The 23284-nt window shown below is 39.5% G+C and overlaps 1 protein-coding gene across 1 annotated transcript in view; it reads right to left on the reverse strand.

The window, feature by feature from the left end:
- The window catches only part of GPR133 (G protein-coupled receptor 133), a 139272-nt gene that overhangs the window by 23681 nt on the left and 92307 nt on the right, over positions 1-23284 (reverse strand). The window contains exons 17-20 of the mRNA XM_010023467.1: positions 22509-22620; positions 15592-15745; positions 8582-8648; positions 7469-7535 (exon numbers count right to left, since the gene is read on the reverse strand). Of these exons, the coding sequence (XP_010021769.1) occupies positions 7469-7535; positions 8582-8648; positions 15592-15745; positions 22509-22620 (400 nt within the window). The remainder of the gene's footprint in view (positions 1-7468; positions 7536-8581; positions 8649-15591; positions 15746-22508; positions 22621-23284) is intronic.

A 23284-nucleotide genomic window follows, 5' to 3' on the forward strand; every position in this document is an offset into this window, starting at 1 on the left:
GCAAACTGCCCTCAGAACGTATTGTACAAATACAACAGAAAATAGGAACTTTGTGTGTTATATTTATTTGGCCAAAGAGGTTTCCAACTTCAGGCTGGCTTAGCTTGACTTGTCAGTGGATTTCGCTCTCCCTACAGTGGGTTATTTCTGTTTGTGCTTTCTTTCCTTCAGGAACAGTCCTTGCCTGTCCAGGATAAGGCTGGATTGATAGATTGCTCCACAGCTAAAGAAGTGCTCAGCATCCCTACTGTACAAATAAATACCTTAATAGTCTACTACCAGCTGACAAATTAGACAGAAACTTCAGTGAGCAGGGGCATGTGTCTGCATGTGTTTTTGTTTTGTGTTCACAGGTACACAGACTTCAGAAAGCACTTCCCAGTCAGCAATTCCTGTTTCTTACCAAAGTCTGCTTGCAATTTAAGCACAAGAGTATTTTAAAACAGCAGTGAGGAAAATATGTTAAGCCTGAACTCTGCTCTTCAAAAGCCCTGCCCCTTTTTGATGTCAGGCCCAGCAGAAACATCAATAAATGAAAAGAACTCCCACCAGAAAAGTAGGAAATCTTGAAAAGACTAACACTGAAAATGTCTAACAAAAAAGAGTTTGCTCTGGAGTCGCAGGTGAACAAAGAAGGAAATCTTTATCACTTAAAGGAAATGTGGCAAAGATTGTCTTGCTGTGCAAGGACCTTGGGTTTTAAGAAAAAAAGAGGAGGGAACATGAAGGTGAAAGACACTTTTCCCCCTTCCTGTTCAAAGTTACACATCGGCTGCAAAGCTGATATTTAGCATCAAGTTAAGAACAAGGGTACAGAAGAAAGTACAGAACAAAAAGAAAGATTCGACATAATGCTGTTGCTCAGTTAAAACTCCATCACCATGTTCTATTTTGACATATATATTCTAATTCTGAGGGTGAGAAGGTGAATTAAAACATGTCTAATTTTGATACTAATGATTTCACTGGTATGTTTCAACTCTACTGACCACTCTTAATTTTAGATTTCTAAGGGCAGATCATCGCCTGTGTAAAGCAGGAGCATAGCTGTGATAGTTCCTTTCTGCCACAGCTTTTTAGCCTAATCAAAGGATACCCTGTGGAACTTGACAGCTTTTCAATTACAAGTGTACTCGTTCAATCAGCTTTACAGAGAGGAATAGGAGGTGAAATGAACGGTCTTGGGATCATTTTCCCTATTCCCACCAAATCGTATTTTGTAAATATCCTTCATAAATTTATTGAGGTGGTAACGAGCATTTTTGAGAAACCCATTTATATGCTAAATATGCACATTGACAGAAGCAGCAAATGAGGAGCCTGACCAACTTGAACTTTCTCTTCTTTTTCTCTCTTCTTCTCCTCCAAACTGTCCAATTTTCTGACACGTTCACCAAATGATCATCATCATTACTCCAGCTTTCATGGGAATTACACAGAAAATGCCTCTCTGTACCCATAACTTTTTTCCTGACATACTCTTTTTCAGCAGCCTTTTCTAGTCTTTTATCCAAAGTATCAATCACTTTTTTTACCAGTCACATTTTGACACTTCCTTGTGGATGCCTCACTGACAGTTCAAGTTCACCCTGGCACAGTCACTCCAGGATCCCTTTTTCTGACGTCTGCAAACAGCACACTCCTGCCAGCCTCACTAAACCCCAATGCTTTCTTCCATTCCACATTCTTTATAGACACTCCTAGATTTTGCTTTCTGCACAGCATTTTTAAAAATACAAAGATTACGCCTAAATAATGTATATTAAGATACTCTCCCCAAAAATGAAGCTTCATTCTTCAGCTTCTGAATTTCCTACATCTCAAAAAAGTCAATGAAAGTTATGAATGATCAGCACCAATACCTGAGCACTCAGCATCTTGTAAACTCTCACTGTACTGGACATGAACCCTAAGATGTGGTCATGAAAACAGCACAAGCAGGATAGTCTCAGAGACAAAAATTAAATGGTTTTCTAAAGCACAAACTGTTCAGCATTTCTGGCTGAATTTTAATTTCTTTATGTAAAAGAAATTAAACTGAAAATTAATTTCCTAGGTATTTTGGATGTCCTAAAGTGGAAATTCAAAAAGGCCTCGAGTTTCTCTTGTGCAGTCAGCATGAATACCTGTCTTTCCAGGGAGCATCAGTAATACGTTTAAAGATGAGAAGGAAACATTGTGCTCTCACTGCTGATAAAAACCAAGGTACTTGTAAAATAAGCAAGGAACCATTACACTCCAGTCCCCAGGTTCTATATTTAAATTTCCTGAACTACTTAACATTTTTTGCTTAGGTATTTGGAGAAATCAGAGTTAGTTCATCCAGCCTAAACAAACATTAGCTACAGATGTCTGTCTTTGATAATGTTTCAGTAAGTATAAAGCATGGAGGTATTTCCACCTCTCTTATAATGGGAAACCAAAACAGCCACTGAATTGTTCTTCCAGTGATTATTTTTGGCATCTGATATAAATACTTTGCCAGTGATGTGAACAGGAGAATGCTTAGTTGATGAAACACCCATTGTGCTTTAACGTATATCAGAATGTTCAAACTAGGAGAATAAACATTTAGGTAAAGGAACTGTATATAGTTCCTGTTTGCTACTCTCCCGAAAGGCCAGGTTACCCGACAGTTGCTGTGCCTACATTACACAGGAACTTAGAATATTTTTGCTTGCAGGTACTGGCCACACTCTACTCACAAAAAAAAAAGAAATCTAGCTAATAACATTAGTGCTTGTTTCCCAACTCACAGGACTCCTTTCAAGGCAGCTTATCCAACCCCAGTCACTTGCAAATCTCTGCAAAATCAGCAGGAGCTGCCAGTTCCCATTACTGTGGGCTTGATCCAAAGCCCACCAGAGCCCATGGAAAGATCCCAATGACATCAGGGAGCTCTGGCTCACTCTAGTGACAACTTCGTCTGACTGAAAATTGTCGGATCAGAAAGAGAGTTAAATGGGTAAAAAGGACCTCCTTCAAAATCTTTTCTCATCAAAATGTTGTCAGACTCTTTCCTCACTTATGTTGTCTTTTTTTGCAGGGCTTTCACCTAGATTTCCTCCAAGTCTCATGAGATTTTTGTTTCTTCTTTAGTACAGTGCTGAAATCCCATGTGCAAAACCCTCTGATGTGGTGTGCTGCATCCTAGCCAAGAAAACACTTGGCAGCACAAAGGAGCTAAAAAAAAAGAATAAAACATATTGCCTTAATTAAATCCATTGACCAGCTTTCCTCTGAAACCACAAACTATTTTAGTCTCCACTTCAGTTGCGGGCAATGGTACAGGGAGTTATAACTGACTCTTCCAATCTGAGGTTTAACATACTTGCTCATGGTGTGAGTTAATTTGATCCTTACCGTGACAGCAGTGCTGCAAGTTGTTGCAGTTGCAGCCCATTGCTAGGGGGTATCAGCAATTACTGGGTATTCTGCATTTCCAAACACAGCTACTTGTTTAAAATAGATCAACGTTAAAATTTGGGAGAATGATTTTTGGAAAGCCTGACTCCCCTTTTAGCTATCCCTGAGCAATTGCAACTACAGATGGAATGGACTGCATTGAGTTATTTTAGCCTTCTCTGTACACGATTTCATATTAATGCATGTAGTGTCACACCAGTCAGAGCTGAACACAGAGCAAAATTCTGAGGTTGGAAATACACAACAATTAATAAAGTGTAACAGATCCCTGACTTCTACCTTCCCTAATATTAATTCTTAATTTTAAATTTCTTACAATTGGTCCTCTTGTTCAAAAAAAGTCACATGCTTTCCTGTGCACTAAGAAGAAATTTAGTTTTAAAATAAAAGGAATTGAAGTTTAAAACAGTATAAATGAGGGGTGGTAAGAAAAAGTTAGAGGTTCAATCTGTGTATTTGTGCTCAAATCCACCACAGCACTGAACTATGTACTCGATTTCAATGACTCTGAGAAATCCTACTGTCTCAGGGCCTTTAAACACTATGGGTCCAGCTCTGTCACCCTTTCCCATGACGAATGATGTTTAATAAGGGACACAAAGTGTCACCTGTCCAGCAGTGGGCCTACCTGCAGAGTCAGATGTTCAGCATACAGAAATCAGCCTAATTCTGCACTGGTACATAAAGGAGCAAAAAAATATCATGAGGAACAGAACTTACTAAATCATGAATGATCAAGTGTAAGGGAGAGAATTTCTTTTATATATGGAATGTTCATAAGCAAGTACCAGTTGAAGTCAGTGATGACAAGCTCAGCCTGGGCCTCAAGTTCCATGGAGTCCCATCTGAAGACAGTAGTTACAAACCTCCCACAGCACAGACCTGTTACAATATGCTAATGGCAATCATTTAGCTCCATAAAAATGCTGCTTATCTCTAAAACTTGTAAAAAAACCCACCAGACAAATAACTTCCTAGAGGGAAAACTATAGAAAGGACTTGCCACTACAGCCCAGTGTCTCCCCCCTCCACAATGGACCATTCACTGCCTGCAGCACGGCCACTGCTCCATGTACACAGATGCTTTCCACAGAATTTCCTTAATTCTGCCATATCTATGGAAGCACACCGAGGCAGCAGATGGTTGATAACAAACAAAGCCTTCTGCCAGAGATGTGATGTCTTGTTCCAAACACTCAGGTGCTTTGTCACAGGTTTTTTTTCCATTGAAGACAACTCTGACTGAGCTTACCTTGGTCTTCAAATTAATGGCAACAATTCTTTTCCCTAACTGCCTTAAGAGAATGTAGAGGCTTGAGTGTTGGGGGTGAGGGAGGGTGATCTTTAAACCTTAAGATGCAGGTAGAAGCCAAATGACCTACACATAGAAAGAAGTATTTCCTTCATCACATCCCTTGACTCAACGCCCAGGAAAAGAGCACTTTGGGTATAGGAATCCATATAGGGCTGGGAGGTTCTGCAAATTACTCCCTAGAAAAGTATGTGTGAGTATTTTTTTCCCAGTCGCACTCCTACCACATCATTCTGTTTTGAAGGCTCCTTGATGTCTATATTGCCTGTGGCAGGACAAAAGTAGACTGTGTCTGCCTAGTCTCTAGGGAGTGGGAGTTGAAAAGAGCAGTCCCCCTGTTTTCTTCACAGCATAATCCTTTTTTCTTGGCAGAGAGAAACTGTGGATGGAAGTAGTCAAAACCTGCTTTCTGAGAAGCATTTTCAGAGCTAAACACTAGTTTATGCAACTAGTAGCTGATCTGTTATTTAAAGAGCACAGGCACACACAAAATAGTGTTTAGCTTCCTTATTTCCCTATAGGCACTAGTGCATTTCTCAGCTCACATATTCAATGCCCATAGAGAATAATTTGTCAGCTAGCTTGCTGCTACTCTGGCCAGAGCTGGGTTTAGACTATTTAACAAATTGCTCTATGTGGATCAACCTTGTGAGATCACTCTTTCTCTTTCTCAAAATATTTGTATCCCTAAAAGAATGTAACTGGACCTGCACAAATATTATATATCATAAATGAGAGCCAGACAGGCAAACCCTTATTTTCACTGGCAAGCAGCTACACATGTGAATTGTTGAAGGCTGTGCACACTCAGGTGAGTAAGCCTTGCACTATCTGGCATGTTTTGATTAATACCATCTTTGGAGAGCAGCTGGGAAAGGTCTGGTTGTACTGATTGCATCTCATTTCCTCCTTTGCTGCTAAACAATGGCTGGAAAGCAAGTGCTATTGTGAGAAGGAGACATTTGAATATTAGGTTATTTTAATTGCTCTCCAGTCATCAATATCTAAGTATCTTTGAATACAAACTCACATACAGAAAGTGCAAGGACCAGGCCAACAAAGAATTAAGTTTGTTGGAACAAAGTCCGGAGCTGTTTAGCCAGCTCTAATCCAGTGATCAACATTCCCTTATTTACATGCATATGTTTTCACTTAGTTAAAAGAAATCTGCCCTTACTGCACAGGGACTTTCAAGTGTTGCCATTAATAATGATTAAAACGCTAACATGAGACAATTTCCATCAATATAGCAACTATGGTTTTTTGCAATATGCTTATACATGCAATATGCTTATATGCTTTTCAGAGGCTGTATCTTGGATGGAAGATGCTGGGCTGGGCTGCTTTATAAAAGGGGCTGATTTCACTCTCTCCCAGGAAAAAGCCAGCCAAGGAGCCACCTTTTACTTGCCAAATAATTACAGAAATATGGTAAACGCTAGTTCTCTATGTATAGCTCTCCTCTCTTCCTTTGGCTTGTGAGCAGGATTTGTGGCATTCTTCCATGTAATAAAATTTGGGTAAGCTTCTTTGTGCTTTCCATGGAAATCCTACCTTTCTTAGGGAAATGCACAGTACAATCAGCGGCTCCTCTTGATGCTCCTCCATGTAAGTATTCAGGATCTTATTATACCTGACCTTCCTTAAATACCACAGCAGGCAGACTCTTGCCTAGATTTGAGCTCATGTCTATAAAATCTAAGCAGAGCTTTAAACCTGATTTCACTAATCAGTGAGTCTTTTCCATGTTCATATTGTCACTCTGACATAACCTGCAGCAAAAATCATAGATAACCTGATCAATTAACGTATTGGAAACAGTGCTGAAAAGGAATACTCTCCCATTTAATCCCTGCAAACACCACTGACTCCTTAGGTAATCACCATGATTAAGCTGCAACTCACTGTAATTTAATGTGTGGGCATAATTAAACTGCTGTAGAGCCTTTATGTATTAGCACTGGAGCCATGAACCTGCACCCCACCCTGGAAAAATGATGTTCGTTATCGGTGGCAGACGTGTTTGTGGCAGCCACCTAAACGCAGCTAACTCACCTTCATAGCCCTGCTTGCTCAGCAGGACAAACTGCTGTACCTGACATTGAATTCAAAATCAGAGGGATAGTGCAAATTCCTTATCACCGTAACAAGACAGGCCTGGAGGAGGATTGTTACCTCCCCCAGAGCTCACCCCAAAGGTGACAGCTCCTTTTTAACCATTGTTTTAACCCATCCCTGCTAGCTGCTGACTGCTTGCAAACTGCTGATGAGCATCTTCACTGAGAGCATTCCCAAAAGCTTCAAACACCAGGGAGGTGGAACTGGCCTTTCAACTTTTATTGGTGTATATGAAACACAAGCCACAGTTTGTTCTTCTGGGGATCTTTCTGAGAATTATTAAAGACTCCCAATATTACTACGTTCCACACAGTGGACACAACACAATACGTTCCACAATGGTCCCAACAGAGCTGTTTCACAAGAGGGCTGTCCCAGTATTTTAGGTTGTATTTTTGTCTTGAGATAGTGAAATGAACAGTGTGAGAATTAGTACGCATATGCTAATACACAACTGTGAACACCACAAAAAAATCAAGTGAGGAACAAAGTACTCCTGGACCATTCATCTCTGCTGTGTCACTGGCCTGGCAGCAGCCCTTCAGTGAGTTCTGCTGGGGGGCTGACACAGACATGCAACAAGGAAACAGCAACAGCCATGGTTTTACCTACCAGAATTACCAACAATGCCGGTGCCACAAAAGCCCAGATTGCTCCATTCTCTAGTGAAAGCCAGCAGCTGCAGAGAAAAATCAGAATGATTTTAGATGGAACACGTGGTTAATTAATTAGGAATGCTCTTAATTAAAAACAAACAAAAAAAAAAGCCTAAAAGAGCATGCAAGAAGACTGAGGAATTTTAAAAGCAAGAGACATGACAGAGCATCAGGAAGAAGCTGCTTTTCCCCTCACACAAGGAATCTGAGGCAGGATCTCGCTTTGATTTGTATCTTGCAGGGAGCCAGAGACAGCTATCTGCCCCAGCATGCCTTCAAATGGCATTAGGGGCAGAAAGATGCGTAGAAGGGAAACGTTTATTTGCTCTTTGTTGTTCCTGTACCCTGTATCACAGGCAGTCATTTCAGTGCTGTGAGCACCATCACTGCAGCAAGAGACAAATTGAAACCCTCCCTGCTGGGCCTGGCTGGTGGTGAGGAAGAGGCTGGGAACATTGCTGTCAGCTTCACACATCTTTCTTGCAGCAGTGACGATGTAAGCTAGTTTACCACATACAAAATAACCCTTGTGCCAAATCTTTTGCTTATATTATGGTGGGGTTTGGGGTTTTTTTCAGATGAATTTGCCTTTTTTTTTCCAAATTAGAAAGGAACTTAATTAATTATCAAAATTTCTAAGAATATGCATTTTAGGTCTTCAGGTGTTTAACTGCAGTTTTCCTCAGAAGATTTAAGTATCCTCAATCAAAGGTTATTCCCATCTTGTTAGAAGTGTTTTGGCCTGTGCTTGCCCCTTGTGGGGGGGTAGCAGGGAGCTGACAGTGGGAGGCCTGACACCTCTGCAGCAAGAGTAAAAAGTAGGCAAAGCATCTCAGGAGCTTTTGTGCATCATCTCAGCAGTGAAAAGCAAACCTGAGGCTTCTATGTCTAAGAATATGCCTATATATAAAGTATAGGTATATATACTGTGTACATGTACATAGTCATGCTTTTGCAGGCTGCCTGACCAGCTCCTCAGCAGGATCTTGCAGAACTACGGCCCTGTTAACTGATCTACAGGGTTTTTCCATCCTTACTGCACCCAGAGTGAAGACATTTCCATACTCACTTGCCACTTTCTCCATAGCTGTCCATGGACGCTGATGTAGAAATCACACAGATCACCAGTGGACAGCCTGCAAAAAGGCAAAGTCAGGGGCAGTATTAGTAACAAAAGCACACCTTCAGTAAACCCTGCAAGTTCAGCATGTGAATGACAGAACAGCTCAGAGTAATTTTAGAATTAAGTCTAACCTGACATCCTCCTGCAGCTGTGTAATACAACATGTTTTAATCAATTAACGTCAGAAAAAATGACTTTTCAATAAAGCACTAGTTTAACAGTTAAAATGAATTACTGCTAATTTCATTGAGATTCATAGTCCTTTTTCTGCCTGTTTTTTGCTTAGGTAATTTCTGTCTCTTGCTATTCCAGCAGCGATATCCTGTGAAGCAATATCACACTTATTTTAGCCACCTTCCCTAAGTAAGTGCACCTTGCTCAAGAGTTCAGAACAGTCTAGAGAACAGAGCTGAGTTTCTCTCAGGGTGCATGGCTAGCAGGTGGGAGGACAGAAATGGTGACATTTAGTTATCTAGAGCATCGCATGCAGCAGCAGGAGATACTTACGAAAAGACAGAAGCAAATTCACATCCCACTCAGATGCCCAACCAAGACTTATTTTAACATAAATATGTAATAACGCTACAAGCTTTCAGTGTTTAAACTAGGCTGTATTTCCAGATGGGTTTTGACAGTTCCCATGTGCTGCACCTTGGAGGTGGAGCAGTGTTTTACAGGATTACACCCCAGACAATTGCAGCCCTGCTGTCAGGGGGCTGTGTGCTTCTGGCCCCCAGCTCTGTGATATCCTGTTGTGCCACTTCAGCACAGATTCCCTGGCCAGGAGCTGGAGAGGAAGCGAGGTTTTTCTTGCCAACAGTTCTGAATACAGTAAAACCTCATCCTTCTGAACATGAAATGATTGTCTGTTAATTCCCATATGATTTAATAAAACGTGAAGTTTTGGGCTTTTATCATCTTATGGAATTTAATAACCAGGTGCCAGACAGAGTATTAGATATGATAGGTTAAAGTTTCAATTTTCTTTTGAATTCTTCAGGTTTTCTACATGATGCTTTTACAAAATTCTCTGACAAGCAATTTCTGCTTAATCTTACCAATATCACTCTCAGAAAATTCTGTAAAGTGTTCGTGTACTGGCAGAACTGTAATTTTCGGAGAAGTATTTTCATTCTTTCTTTAATGATCAGGGCTAGAAGAACCTTGTATTTATAAATAGCGAGGATACTCAGTAGTTTAGAAGCAACATCTACAGGCATTGTTTAGGTCTTAGACTGTGAAATCCATTCTGCAGGATAAAGTTTAATACCTCCGTTGATTCTTGATTCTGCTCTCCCATGCCTGTCCAAATCAGGAATAACCCCTTACAAGTAATACTTATGTAAGACCTAAGCAAAGGCAAGATTTTAGTTTACAAGCTCATTTGTCTGTTTAAGAAAGGAAATTCCTACACACACTTGAACATAATCAAGAATACATTCAAAAAAGCAATTAAGCACAGACATAAGCCTATCTGCTGAAACTCAGTCTGCCATGGGTGCGTGAGCTACCTGGACTAATGGTCCCATGGGTCTGTCTACACATTCCCAATCACATCTTTGGTTGCCAATTGTTGATTGGCACGGTTTGACTTCTGGTGCAAGTTGTCTTCCCACAGCAGGGAATTTGTTACAGAAGCAAAAATACCTGTGCCCAACTAACTCTCCTTTATACTTCCAGTCTGCCAGCCTTTTCCCCCAAGTCAAATGCTGGATATTCAAAGGATTTATCATGACATGTCAATTTTAAGTGGCAGTGAAGAAGAAAATTAAATACAGAGTTCCTTTGGAAGATAATAAAACTTATGCAGATGAAACATAGAGCAGTCATCTGCATAAAAAGAACTTCTAATTCAGTGAGAATAAAATGGTCTGCAGCCTATAGTGCAGTGTTTGCCTTTTCTTTGCATTAACAAGATATTAAATGGATAATAGAAATGGAAGCAGAATCAAGGTTTTGTAACAGTGAAATTGGAGTATTTTTCCTTTAAGAAACAACCATTCAATAAATCCCGTAAAGGTTGAGAAAGATATATTTAGCCTAAGGGGATCATATGATTCGATCTGGACTGAAGAATTCATATGGGTTATATATTATATACAAATGTAAGTGTGTTTGCTCAAACTTTTGTCAGTAATAATTACGTAAGAGCGCTGAAGTTTAGACTACACCCATAATAGGCAATGTTAAAATGTTGTGCTGGCACTGGTTATCATCCACAGAAGAGTTATGGTTATGGGATTTTACTGTATCTGAATGTTTTCTCAGTTAGCAGATGCTACGAATACAGTCACCAATCCTACCTCAAATCACTACATTTAGGGTGCAATAGACCATGCTTTCCAGAACACAGATGGAAATTTTCCAGCACACCTTTCTGGCAGCTGATCTATGGCACTGCTGTCATCTGGGTCTCTGCAGTCCTCGAGCAATACAGCATCACATTCAAATGGGGCAAATCAACCCACATGGAGCCATGTGCTGCTGCAGCTCGAGTTCTCCAGGTCCCCAGGCCAGCTAATTTAAAGCTGCCTCCCAAACTCAGCATCAAAGTACTGGCTGCAGAGCAGGCATAAACTCTTAATACCTGGCACGAGAAGCCCAGTAACACAATCCTTGCTTAGACAAAATTCTCCCAGAATGCGGCCCAAATACATTCACTAGGGTGAAGTCTAAAACGAATGTCAGCTAGTTCCTCTTTTCAGCATTAAGCATCACATCTAACCCATTTGCTTGATGTTCCTGAGGCACTAATGATAAATGAAATGGAAAATGCTTGTAAATCTGAATGTTGTATTTTGAAAGCTTCTGCGTCTTCTATACAAAGCCCAGACAGGTTATAGAAACTCTGTGGCAGACAATTCAAAGCAATTTTAGGACATTAATTCTAAAAGGCTAAATATGTTATTTATTGAGAAAGATGAAGCATTAGACACAAATAAAATCATATTTCCTTCCAATACTGAAAAGATCTACTTTGTTTGATGGGGAAAAGTATATTCTCCAATTTGTTTTGTAGAAGATAATTTCCTTTGATTTTCTTCTGCTCTGTTACATTGTACCCATGCAGAAGTCTGGGACTACACCAAGCAACAGCAAATAAAGAAATGTAGCTCTTTTTGACAGCTCAGAACAGAATCTTCTCAGTCTCTAAAGGAAAGGAAATTGTCTGAAAAAGGAAAACATGTTAAGGCCAAAGTGCCACAGCAAAATCTCCAGTATCACAAACTCTTATCATCAGCATCCTATAGATGGGTGGGTGGGAAAAGTTTTGCTACAATAATCTGTGTGTATTATGCTGAATCACCAAGGCAACAAAGTATTTCTTTCCCTCAATCAATCTCAAGGTGGTTTTAAAGGTAGGATATTATCACCTTCTTCAAATTGCTCTTATTTTGAATTCCTGACAACTGCCGTCTTTGAGGTAATTTTAGCACCCTTGGGACTAAAGATAATACACAGGAACTTCAATCAACTCCGCACATTTGCTATCCTGCCTCTCTGATTACTGTTAAATTCATTTTACAGGAGTAATATCTCTCCTAAGATCAGTGATACTCAGTGTAGAGTTCCTTGTCCTATCAGCTCTCATTGCCTTAAGTTTCAACTTGTCATTAATACAGACGATGCAAGCTCTTACACATGTACCTAGCCCAGTGCCTCTGCTTAAACAAGAATTATGAGCCTGGGATTTTAAGATCAGGACTGGGTTCTGTCATTATTCCAGGACCTCTGAGACTGTAAAAGTCAAATGCATTCACACTTCAATTAAAAGCAAAGAATGAAGAAATAAGCTGTCTGTTCTGACTAACATGGATGCGACATCCTTATCTTCAACTTCTTTCAACCATTTTTGGTCAGTATAAGAATTAGCTAAGCCAAAGTGTAAAAGAATACCCATTTTCATGAGATACTGGAACATATATATCTATTATGGTCTCAGGATGGGACAAGAATGCTGAACTTTCTTTTGATAGTTATATTCAATGCGAACTTACCCTCCTTTCAAGGCAAAACAAAATAATTTTAGGACAAAAAGTTTTTAGCCTCTTTCCCCAGCCTTGCAAGCCTTCTATTTAGATGCGGGAACTTTACGCACTATACATAACTATTGCACTTTCATCAAGTCCATGAAAGGACAACCCAAACTACCCCACAGAATATGAGCACACACTGCTGCTGAGGGCAATACTGACACTTGCCCCCTAATTAAACATTTATAATCATACTCAGTGCCACTATGCTAACAAAAGAGAAAGTTGGGAGCTGACAAACCTGGGTGGCCTTTTAAGCATTTAAGTAATGAACACTGCAGGGTGGATCTCTAAAACAATCACTGTTCAGCAACATCTATTACCAACTGGACGAGCACTGGAGTTACGTACCAGCCAGTGAGCTGCGGTGCTGTTGACTGAAAGTTGCCCTGATATTTGTCAAGACATAAACAAGTTGGAATGCAGCTGCCTCGTTAAATGACTTCAGTGATGGTTAGACAACACTTGCAGCAATGGCATGATGTCAAGTATGGTTAAGGAAATTCAACATTTAATTCAAATGTAAATACTTGGGAGCTATATGGAAAAAATAAAGCAATACAAACTCCTATCCCAGGGACATATAGATTTCAGTAAACATTTTTTTCCAAGTCCCTGTAACAATATTAATTGGAAGGTGCTTTCAAAAATTAAAATATTTAGCAAAAAAGGTCTTTTGAAAGGTTTACACACAGAAATGTATTACTGTTATATGGATGATGTCTTCCACTCTCTGTTCAAACAGTAGCTTTGCTACGTTTCGGAAACAGAGCTTGTCACCAGGTTTCTTACACAATCCCTGCCATCGCTACAACTGATACGGAAACTTCTGCTGCTGGTATCTCCTCTATTTTGCTCCATACATCTATTGTTGGGTCTAAGGCATTATCCTTCAAAGCATTATTCAAAATACCACTGAAAAGACTTTTTAGTAATCACATTTAATGTCCCATTGGGTTTTGCACCCATAGGCTATGTACACATTGTGCTAATTGCTACTAATTGAGTGGTAGCAATCGTATTGCAATAAAGGGAGGCAAAATGCAACATTTAGTACTAGGCATATCTCAGTCAGACGCCATGTTTATCCTTGTGCCTTCTAAATCACTTTGTAGATTGTTGCCATTTTACAATAAATAAACCTTACATAAAATGCCAGAAAAAAAGGGTAAAGGTACACTGCAGCACATCTAAATCATTAATTTATTTTCATAAGATAATTAATGATTGATTATAAATTGAGTTAATTAAAGCATCTGCTATACGCAAATACCCCAGTGAATTAAATGCCAGTTCTTAATTATTTTATTAATTGTTGTGGCTTTTCACATAATATTTCTGAAGGAGAAAGAGTTCTCAGGGACTTATGAGAACATTTTCTTTAGTTTGATCCACTTGGATTTGTATTCCATGAGCTCTGGATTAAATAAATCCACAAGAAACCTCTCTACCATTAGCAGGTTTATCTACATTTAGCACTGAATCTAAAAGCATCTACAAACCTCCAAAATCTTTAACCCCCTGCCTGTCTGGGTTCTCTTACTCTTGGATCTGTGTGCATGCAAGAGATTAATTACTCCACTTAGTCTGGTTTGAGTAGCGGTTTTGGAGGGGAAAAAAAGAAAAGAGGGGGGAGATATTTTACCCAGCTCTACTGAAAACTCAGCCAAACAGCTTTCAACTGTTTTCAGCACTGGAAGCTTTAAGGTGGATATTGTTGTCATGCAAACTGGCCATTCCTTAAAAGCAGGTAGGTAAGGACACATGTATGTGATATGCCTGAACTTGTCACAGAGAAACAATGAGGGCAAAGAAGAAAGCTTCTCAGTGTAGCAGATACATTCACCAGAGGAATGTATCAAATTGCCCTTAGACAGAACTGCCAAGAAGGAGATTTTAAACCCAAAGTGGAATGATGTACAGAATTAAAAGGCCATATTAAAAAATAGGACAAGTAGGCAGCTGTTGAAATATGCATGTATATGTGTGTGTGTGTATATATATATATATACCTAAAAAAGTGAACAGCACTACTGTCACCCGAATCTGCACAGTGCCAATCGGTATTAAATATTCCATTATGACTGCAGTAGATCTGTATTATTGGTATAATTGGCTTTCATTCATCTTGCAAATGAATTTGTGGGGAGAAAAATAATGCATGTTTTAACATATTTTGAAATTATCTGTAATTACATAGATACTCCTTTGCTATCTTTTCACATCTCTCGTTTTGACTCAATGTAAGAGGTTTTCTTCTAAATATGGGGGTTTGTCAAGCATCATTGCCATACTTCCAGGACAGTAACAGCAAGTGGCTTTCATGCTTGTGAAGAGTCTGCAACAAAATACTCAGTTTCAACTCCTCAGTATGCACACAGGTTATGCTTTCATTACTGCATGTAAAAAGCTGTGAATTGCTATCTGTGAGATTCCTGTGTCACAGTGCTACTTTTTTATTCTTAATTATAACACTGAGGCTCTGCGCAGCTTTTTTCATCTAACGATTTCAAAGCACAAAACATCCACCTATGAAGTCTTATGATACCCCTGTGCTATTGTGCTGATTTTTTAATGTATGTTTTACAGAATACTAGAATAAGCCAGTGTAGTGAGTGAGAACCAAAAAAAGAACTTATCAGTGCAGTGAGACCTCCCTCCCATACTCCTGGTATTGATTTAGTAATTAAGGATCTGATGTGGCCTAGAGAGGTCATGGAATCTACTGCAGTGGAATTAGGTTTAGAGGCTATATACTTTAAAGTCTGATTACAGTCAGAAAAATTATGCATTTTCTTAGACAACAGACCTACTCTTAGTAAGGCCAACTATGCTCGTAAGGTTACAATTTTACATATGCTTCTGAATATAATCTTGTCCTACTGTGAGGAGACTGAAACCAAGCAGCTACTAAATGCTTACCCCATCCAATTCCATAATAATATAAGTGCTTGCTCTCTTCTGACCCGAATACTTTGATCACCATACTGTAAAGATGAAATCCTTCCACCAGCATCCATGCAAAAGCACTCAGGAAGAAAAAATGAAGGAGAATGGCCAAGATCTTGCAAGGCACCTAAATTAAGAACAAAAATTAATATATTACTTCTTTGCAATGCAGTCACATTGATTTTTTTTTTCTGTACACATCTACATGCTAAATGTTAAATCTCTGCAGTAAAACAGGCTTAAAATCAAAGCACTTGAGAATTCCTTTTTTCTAGAGCATTTTCAGGTAGCTTCAGAGTAACACATCCTTTTAGCTTTAAATAAAAAAACCCACGCCAAAACCATTGCCAAACATGATATGGAAATCCAAACTGATTATAATAGTAGGAGCAATACTCCTACTACAGTCTGCAAAATACTTAAGAATTCAAAACCAAGGGGTCAACACCCTGTTGCTAAGCCTGCAGCAAATACAAGAAAGTGGGAAAGTCAAAGAAGTCGTTGTTCAGATTGAACATAAATAAAACACAGATTAAATCTCACTGTATTCCAGTGTCTGTCTGTCCTGGTTAGGAAGTCTGTAAAAGTTTCATATGCTTTTCCATCAGCAATACTAGTACAGACATTTCAAGAAATGATAGCAAGCTTTCATTGGCGCTTGAGCCCTAATTGCTCTATAGTAGGTATCTGGTTTGCCCCCTGTTTGAATTCCCATTTTCCCATAGTCTGATGTTCCAGCTGTATATGAAGTCATATTTGGAAAGAATACATCTAGTGATTAAGACAAAGAACCCAAAGTTCTCAGGTACCTGAAATACTCCTTGATGGTCCTTTATTCATTCACTATGTGCTATCAAGATTCTGGAAATAGGAGCTAATAGGAAAGTTTAAGCAACAGAGTAATACCACCTAGAAAGTGAGTCCACGTGGTGTAAATTCTACCGTTTCAGTTTAAACTGTAACATGTTTTTGAAGTGCCCCATAAGAGAGGAATGCCACGACTAAGGCAATGCAGCAAGTAAAAACATCCTCTTGAGTCCTGTTTACACCCACCTCAGTGCTTACTGTGGGCTACAGATAATGCAGTCTGGGCTTAAGACCTGTCTTTTCCTTAAGTTGCTCTGCAAAGAGATCTTTTTTCTCTAAGTCTCCTATCAACCTATCTTTCAAGAACAGGAAAACCTAATCCTTTCTTCTTCCCCCCTCCTCACGTATTCACTCAGCACATTCTCCTTTCTCCGCTAATTGCTTTTCGAGGATGTCTCACCACAAGTGGTTTTGCTCATCGTGCAGTAATTGAACAGATGTGAGTGCCAATGATTTTACCACAAGATAACCTTGTTTGGTTTGCTTTCAGTTAAGGCACACTTTAAACACGCTCTTGGAATGAGTCCCAGCTATATCTGTTTCGCATCTTGCAGCATACTGATGACGGTCATTCTGCTCGGTGGTTGTAACATCCTTCTGTGACACCTACAGTATTTCGGAGGGGTTGCTTCCATGCAGCCCATGTAAATGGGAAGACTTGTTTTTTCCCCTCCAAGGTTTCCCTTCCTTGTCAAGTCAGAGTCAGGTATTTCTTTGGTGACATAGTTTAGTGTGTGGTGTCCCTGCTCATGGCAGGGGGGTTGGAACTAGATGATCTTAAGGTCCTTTCCAACCCAAACTGTTCTATGATTCTATCCAGGCAGATGCAGTCTGTGAGCTGCAGAAGCATTACCTGTATGAACCAGTTTGCTCTCCTGCTGCAGTCATCTTCAGATGTTAATCATCAGTGCCCTTTGCTGCATTAGCTTAGCTGCCCTGTGCTGGCATTTATTCTTTTTGTTGATGGTTTGGGATTTCATACACTCATGAAAATTAAAATGTTGGGACTTACTCATATAATGAAAGTTGAAGCTTTCCCACAGCTTCCCACTTGTAGTCAGCTACTTCTACTTGCTAGTGCAAGGACATTCTAATGTAAATCCACTGTGATTAATGTATTAAAAAGCAGTGTAACTTGGCTTTAACTCATGGAAGTAAGATCTGTAAGTGTTGCAGTATTTCGCAGTGTTTGGTGACATATAACTAAAACAGATTTGCTTATTGACAAAAACTGTAAAAACCCTTCCTGTTAATTTTGTAAGGCTGTGAAATCCATTTTAATGCCTTTTAAGTTCTACCAGAAGATTAGTTCATGAAAATATAAACGCAACATAAAACTGCCCTACAAGCTAGTTCTGCCACATGGATACTTTCCAATTTTTAGGTAGCCAAACAATAAGAATTACAAAACAGCAGAAAAATGAAACACTGTGAAACAGCAGGAGACTGTCCTATATATAATTTTGTTTAATACCAAGTTGCAGATTTTTTCACAGAAGATCCAGAGCAAAGGTGCTACTCATTCTGTATTTGTGCCTTATTACTTTGAAGATACTCTTAAATGACAGGACTGCCTTCTTGAAAAAGGCATTGAAAAACTGAGACTTTACGTATTACAAATAAGCAGGGCTCCCTTGCTGTGTCGTATGATTTCAAAAGAAGCATGACCAGCAGGTCAAAGGAGGGGATCCTGCCCCTCTACTCTGCTCTCGTGAGACCTCACTTGGAGTATTGTGTCCAGTTCTGGTGTCCTCAACATAAAAAGGACATGGAGCTGTTGGAGCAAGTCCAGAGGAGGCCACGAGGATGATAAGAGGACTGGAGCACCTCCTGTATGAAGACAGGCTGAGAAAGTTGGAGCTGTTCAGCCTGGAAAAGAGAAGCTGCATGGAGACCTCAGAGCAGCCTTCCAATATCTGAAGGGGGCTATAAGGATGCTGGGGAGGGACTCTTCATTAGGGCCTGTAGTGGTAGGACAAGGGGTAACAGGTTCAAACTTAAACAGGGGAAGTTTAGATTCGATATAAGGAAGAAGTTCTCCACAGTGAGGGTGGTGAGGCACTGGAATAGGTTACCCAAGGAAGTTGTGAATGCTCCAACCCTGGAGGTGTTCAAGGCCAGGCTGGACAGAGCCTTCGGCGCCATAATTTAGTGTGTGGTGTCCCTGCTCGTGGCAGGGGGGTTGGAACTAGATGATCTTAAGGTCCTTCCCAACCCTAACTATTCTATGATTCTGTGATGCACACTACTTTTAGTAGCCTGCCTATAACAAGACAGATCTCATTATTGTTACTCTTACAGTTGACTACTTGTGAGTCTGTGGAAATAGAAAAATCAGTCCATCCAGCAGCAAGGCACATCATCTTATAGATGCTGAGGAAGTAAAGCAGACTCTCAGAAAGGCCTCTCAGAAAATAGGAGTTGCTTGTTTACTGAGGACAGTCTTAAAACAGATAGGTAAATTTGCATACATTCAACTTACAATAGTGCTCTCAAGCGGCAATCTTACTGCATTATACAGAACCCTTCTGAAAATGTCTGTCCCTGCAATCTGTATGCTGCTTTGATACAGTCTTGAATCTACATATATCATAAACAAAAGTAGCTCATTTCATCTCTGTCTTTCAAAGTGGTTTAAGCAATGCCATGCAGGAGTACTGAGTGAGAAACAGATCAATACACTGATGCAGAACTGCAAATAGTAGACACATTAAATTTTCTAGTTCTGCTGCAAAAACACAATGGTGCCTAACACATTCTACTTCAATTTCCATTTTCCTGTGTCTAAATAATATTTCACTTTCTCCCACAGACATGCACTCGGTTCTTTGGAATGCTTTCTTAGCCTGAAGAAATGTTGATCATCAATTATTTTTAAATGGACACCTCTGTTTAGCATTCTGTTAAAAACAACAGACTCTCTAATCTATAGCAGAGAGTAACTAGACAGCAAACCTCTCTGAAGAAATCCATCTGATGCTGGAAGTCTACAGGAAGTCAGGAGACTGGCACATGGATAGCAAACATATCTTAGGGACTTGTCAGTATAGGAAAGAAAATGCTGTGTGTGAAGATACTTGGTGTCTCTAGTAAAAAGATACCCTAGTTTCAGGAATAATTGCCTTCCTAGAATATACCATGATCATTTAGGACTACTGGTTTAGCACTACTGATGTTAGGTATTAAGGACCAGCTTTTAAAAATAAAAAAATAAAAAAGGTTTTGGATGTATTATAAAGACCAAATTCCTGTTTGTGGCAATGGAGTTTTGTGGTTAAAAATTACTCCTACTCTACAAAAGGAAAACTGCTGCAGTATAAGTTCTAAGTTGTTAGTAATACATTTGGAATTACTGTATGCTGTATCCGAAATCAAGAACTAAATAATCCTAGAGATGGAGATGGGAAACGATGGAGCATCTAAAGGCAGTGATGCAAGAAAGTGATGTCAGTTCAGGGCCTGTTTCCACAGTGCTGTTCCCTGTTGCATCGTATTTCCTAACACAAACTGGTACCACTTGTCCTCTCTCAAGCAAGGGCACTTATAAACTGTTTAGCACTAGAAACACTAGAAGTTTCTTTGGCAGAAGCAGAATACTAACAAATTTACACCTTCTAGTGTAAATACTGCCTCGCTATTTTTGTAAAATACCATTTACCAGTCCAATTAAAGCAGCATTTAAAGGTATTAAAACTAATGTCAGAGCTAGCAAGAACAGAGCATGCAGAAGGCAAGGACAGGAGACTAATAAAAGGATGAATCACAAGACCCCTGATCCCAAGAGATTAAAACAATAAAAATAAAGGTTCAGCAGACAGTATACAGATTGTGCTTTTCATTTTTAAGATCTTTACAGTATGGCACCGTACAATTACTCCTGGTACAGAGGAGAGAGGGCTGAAATATCCATGGAGTCTGTTTCTGAAGTGTTTCACTTAGTACACTGTTTTTATAACCCCTTGGGTCCAAGTTTTCTGCAGATAAGTGTTTCACTTCAGAAAGCTTGTGCTATAAAACAGGTCTTGCTTTCTGAGTGCTGCTGTTTCAATGTAATTTTACTTTCAATTTAAGTAAGTCTTGAACTGGTTTAAGATGAACATATTATACTGTAACTTCAGCCTATGTCAGCATTCCACAAACTTAACTAAACAAGTAGAACATCTCTGTGTGGACAAGGCATGCGATAAATATAAGTGGACACTGGGACACATCTCTGGGGAACACGGGCTTCACCTGCATCCAACTGAAAACAGGAAACAACTAGCATTTCACAGTATTTTAAAAGACTGAATGTGATGCAGGCCCTGATAAAGTGTAAAGGGCTTTTACATGTTATTTGAGGTGACTCAGTAGGATGAAAACAAAAAACTGAGAATAAGACACCCTGTTACACTGAGTGAATGTTTTATTGCCCTCAACTCTATGTTCTTTCTAAGAAACTTAGCTCTATACTTGGAGAGGATTACTTTAATGCCTGGTTTCCACTGTCTTTGGTTTCAAGTAGTATCTTTTGCTGCTCTCCACTGTCTTCATTTCATTTCCTTATAAACCATTCCCTAGCATTTTCTCCCTTGCACATTATCTTACTCGTTCAGGACCTACCTAAATGTTAAACAGCAAAAGAGCATGAGTTTAGTTCTACAAAGTGCTTTTAGATCCTTAGGTAAAAATAGACTATGTAAACCCAGACATTATTATTATTTATAAACATAACAGAAGTTCAAGGGATCCCAACTGAGCTGAAAATAAATTTAAGTAGGTGTTGTATTAGCAAAATGAAGGATATGCAAACCTCATACTTATGTTACTGAGAATAAATAGTATCAAAAATTAATAGAAACTGCTCACTGCTTGTGAAAAGCCAGATGGAGCAACAGCTAGTCACCAAAGGAGCCAGGGTTTGACCATCACAAAAACCAAGCACACTGGAATATTATTTTAAAATCAGGTTTTCTTTCTTCTTTTCTGCAGGTGGCACTTCCAACCAACAGACCATATGTTACTTTAAATAGCATTTTTTAAACACAACAGTGGAAACAAACTGCGTTTACTGGTACGTAATACTGTTAACTTGGCATATTTGTCTTAATCTAACCCAGCTGGTTTAGATGCCAGTTTTAATGGTACTCTGCATAAGGAATTCCCACCTGATCCATAAAATCAATCTGTAATTTTGAGTTCTGATCTATGTCATCTATTCATGCATAGTGTTTCAGTACCACGTAAGCAGTAAGAAGGTATTTGTCATTTGCTCAGATCGTTGCCTTAAATGTCCAGAGAAGCATATACATGGTTTACAGTACTGAGGATGTTGGATTAAACTCTTAAATAGAAATAATGCTTTATGCCACCTCTGGCTAATTAAGCAGTAGTTCTCACTGATTATTACTCAGGTCAAATAAACACGAATGATACTTAAACATCATCTAAATCTCTAGAGTAGAGATCATGATCAACAGATCTGCTTTTCAGAAAAACAGCATATTCTGCCACACAAGTAAAACTGCATGTACAAAAAAAAAAAAAAAAAAAGACCATTTTGCTCTCCAAGAAAGCAGAATAAATTGCCACAGCCCCATCAGGAAGCTCATTACCTTTCAAAAAGAATAAGATGACTTCTTAATGTGGAGAAAAAGGCAAACTGCACCATAGAAATACAAACACCTTACCAAAATACAAAATTAATACCATTTTCTTCAATACAGTTTTCAGCACAGAGAATGCATGAGAGAAATCACAGCTACATCGGGCAGAAGTCAGCCATGCCATCTGAACACACAGCTGAAACACTCTCCATCACTGTGCACACCTGATGGTGATATCATGGGTGTGTATCTCTTTCAGTTTGCAAACATCCAGACATGGCCAGATACCATGATAACACAGAAGGCTGTATCCAGTGTTGTAGGATGTCATTTTTGGCTAAGGCATGTTAAAAATAGACACTTTCTTGCATGTGCCATTTGGTATTCATTCCATGGAGATGCCCTGCAAAACCCACAGTTGCTCTTTTTGGGACTTACCGTTCCAGGGCTGAACTGAAAGCTGGTGAGAAGCAGGATCTGAGCCACCAAGACAGCAAAGGACAGGTTGGCATGGATATGATAGCGCTGGTTGCGAATAGTGCTGACAGACCTGGCAGAAGATAGAAAACCATGAATAAAACAATATTCCAAGAAGCACAAATGTATTTATGAGTTATCAGCAAGCATTTTGATTGGCTTTTGGTCATTCATTTTGGTGGGGGTTATCCTGATGGCTTTTGAACACACCTTCCACCAGGATGGAGTGGTACCTGACTGGTTTGTTTGATTCTATGACATTCTTCTGCCATTCTGAAGATGGCAGAAAGACTGATTTGCAAGTTAACTAGCTCTGCTGATGATTTGTGATAGACATGAACAAAGGGCTTGATCCTGAATGGTGCTGCACTGTAAAGGAAGGCAGATATGCACCTCGCACTCTCTTGCACCATCTAGCACATACTGTGCCAAAGTTTCTGGTTTTATTTTGTTAGTATTTGTCTGTATTAGAAAAAAGGGAATGTGAAAAGACATTGGTTACAATTATGACTTTACTATTATCATCTTTTGAGCACACGAACCATAGCTACTGATGCAGATGGCCAGTGCCTATCTTGACAGAGACCTGACCTTGATTACAACATCAAGCGAACATATCTCTCTTGGCTTTGCAAAAAGCAGCTGGAAAGCTGACAAGAACATGCTTTCCTGGGAGCCTTCCGACCTCGTGTTTCTGTTCTCATCCAGAAACGGGAAGTGGAAAACAAACAAAAACA

Source organism: Nestor notabilis, unplaced genomic scaffold (assembly GCF_000696875.1).
Source record: "Nestor notabilis isolate BGI_N333 unplaced genomic scaffold, ASM69687v1 scaffold3501, whole genome shotgun sequence".
NCBI classification, from domain to species: domain Eukaryota; kingdom Metazoa; phylum Chordata; class Aves; order Psittaciformes; family Psittacidae; genus Nestor; species Nestor notabilis.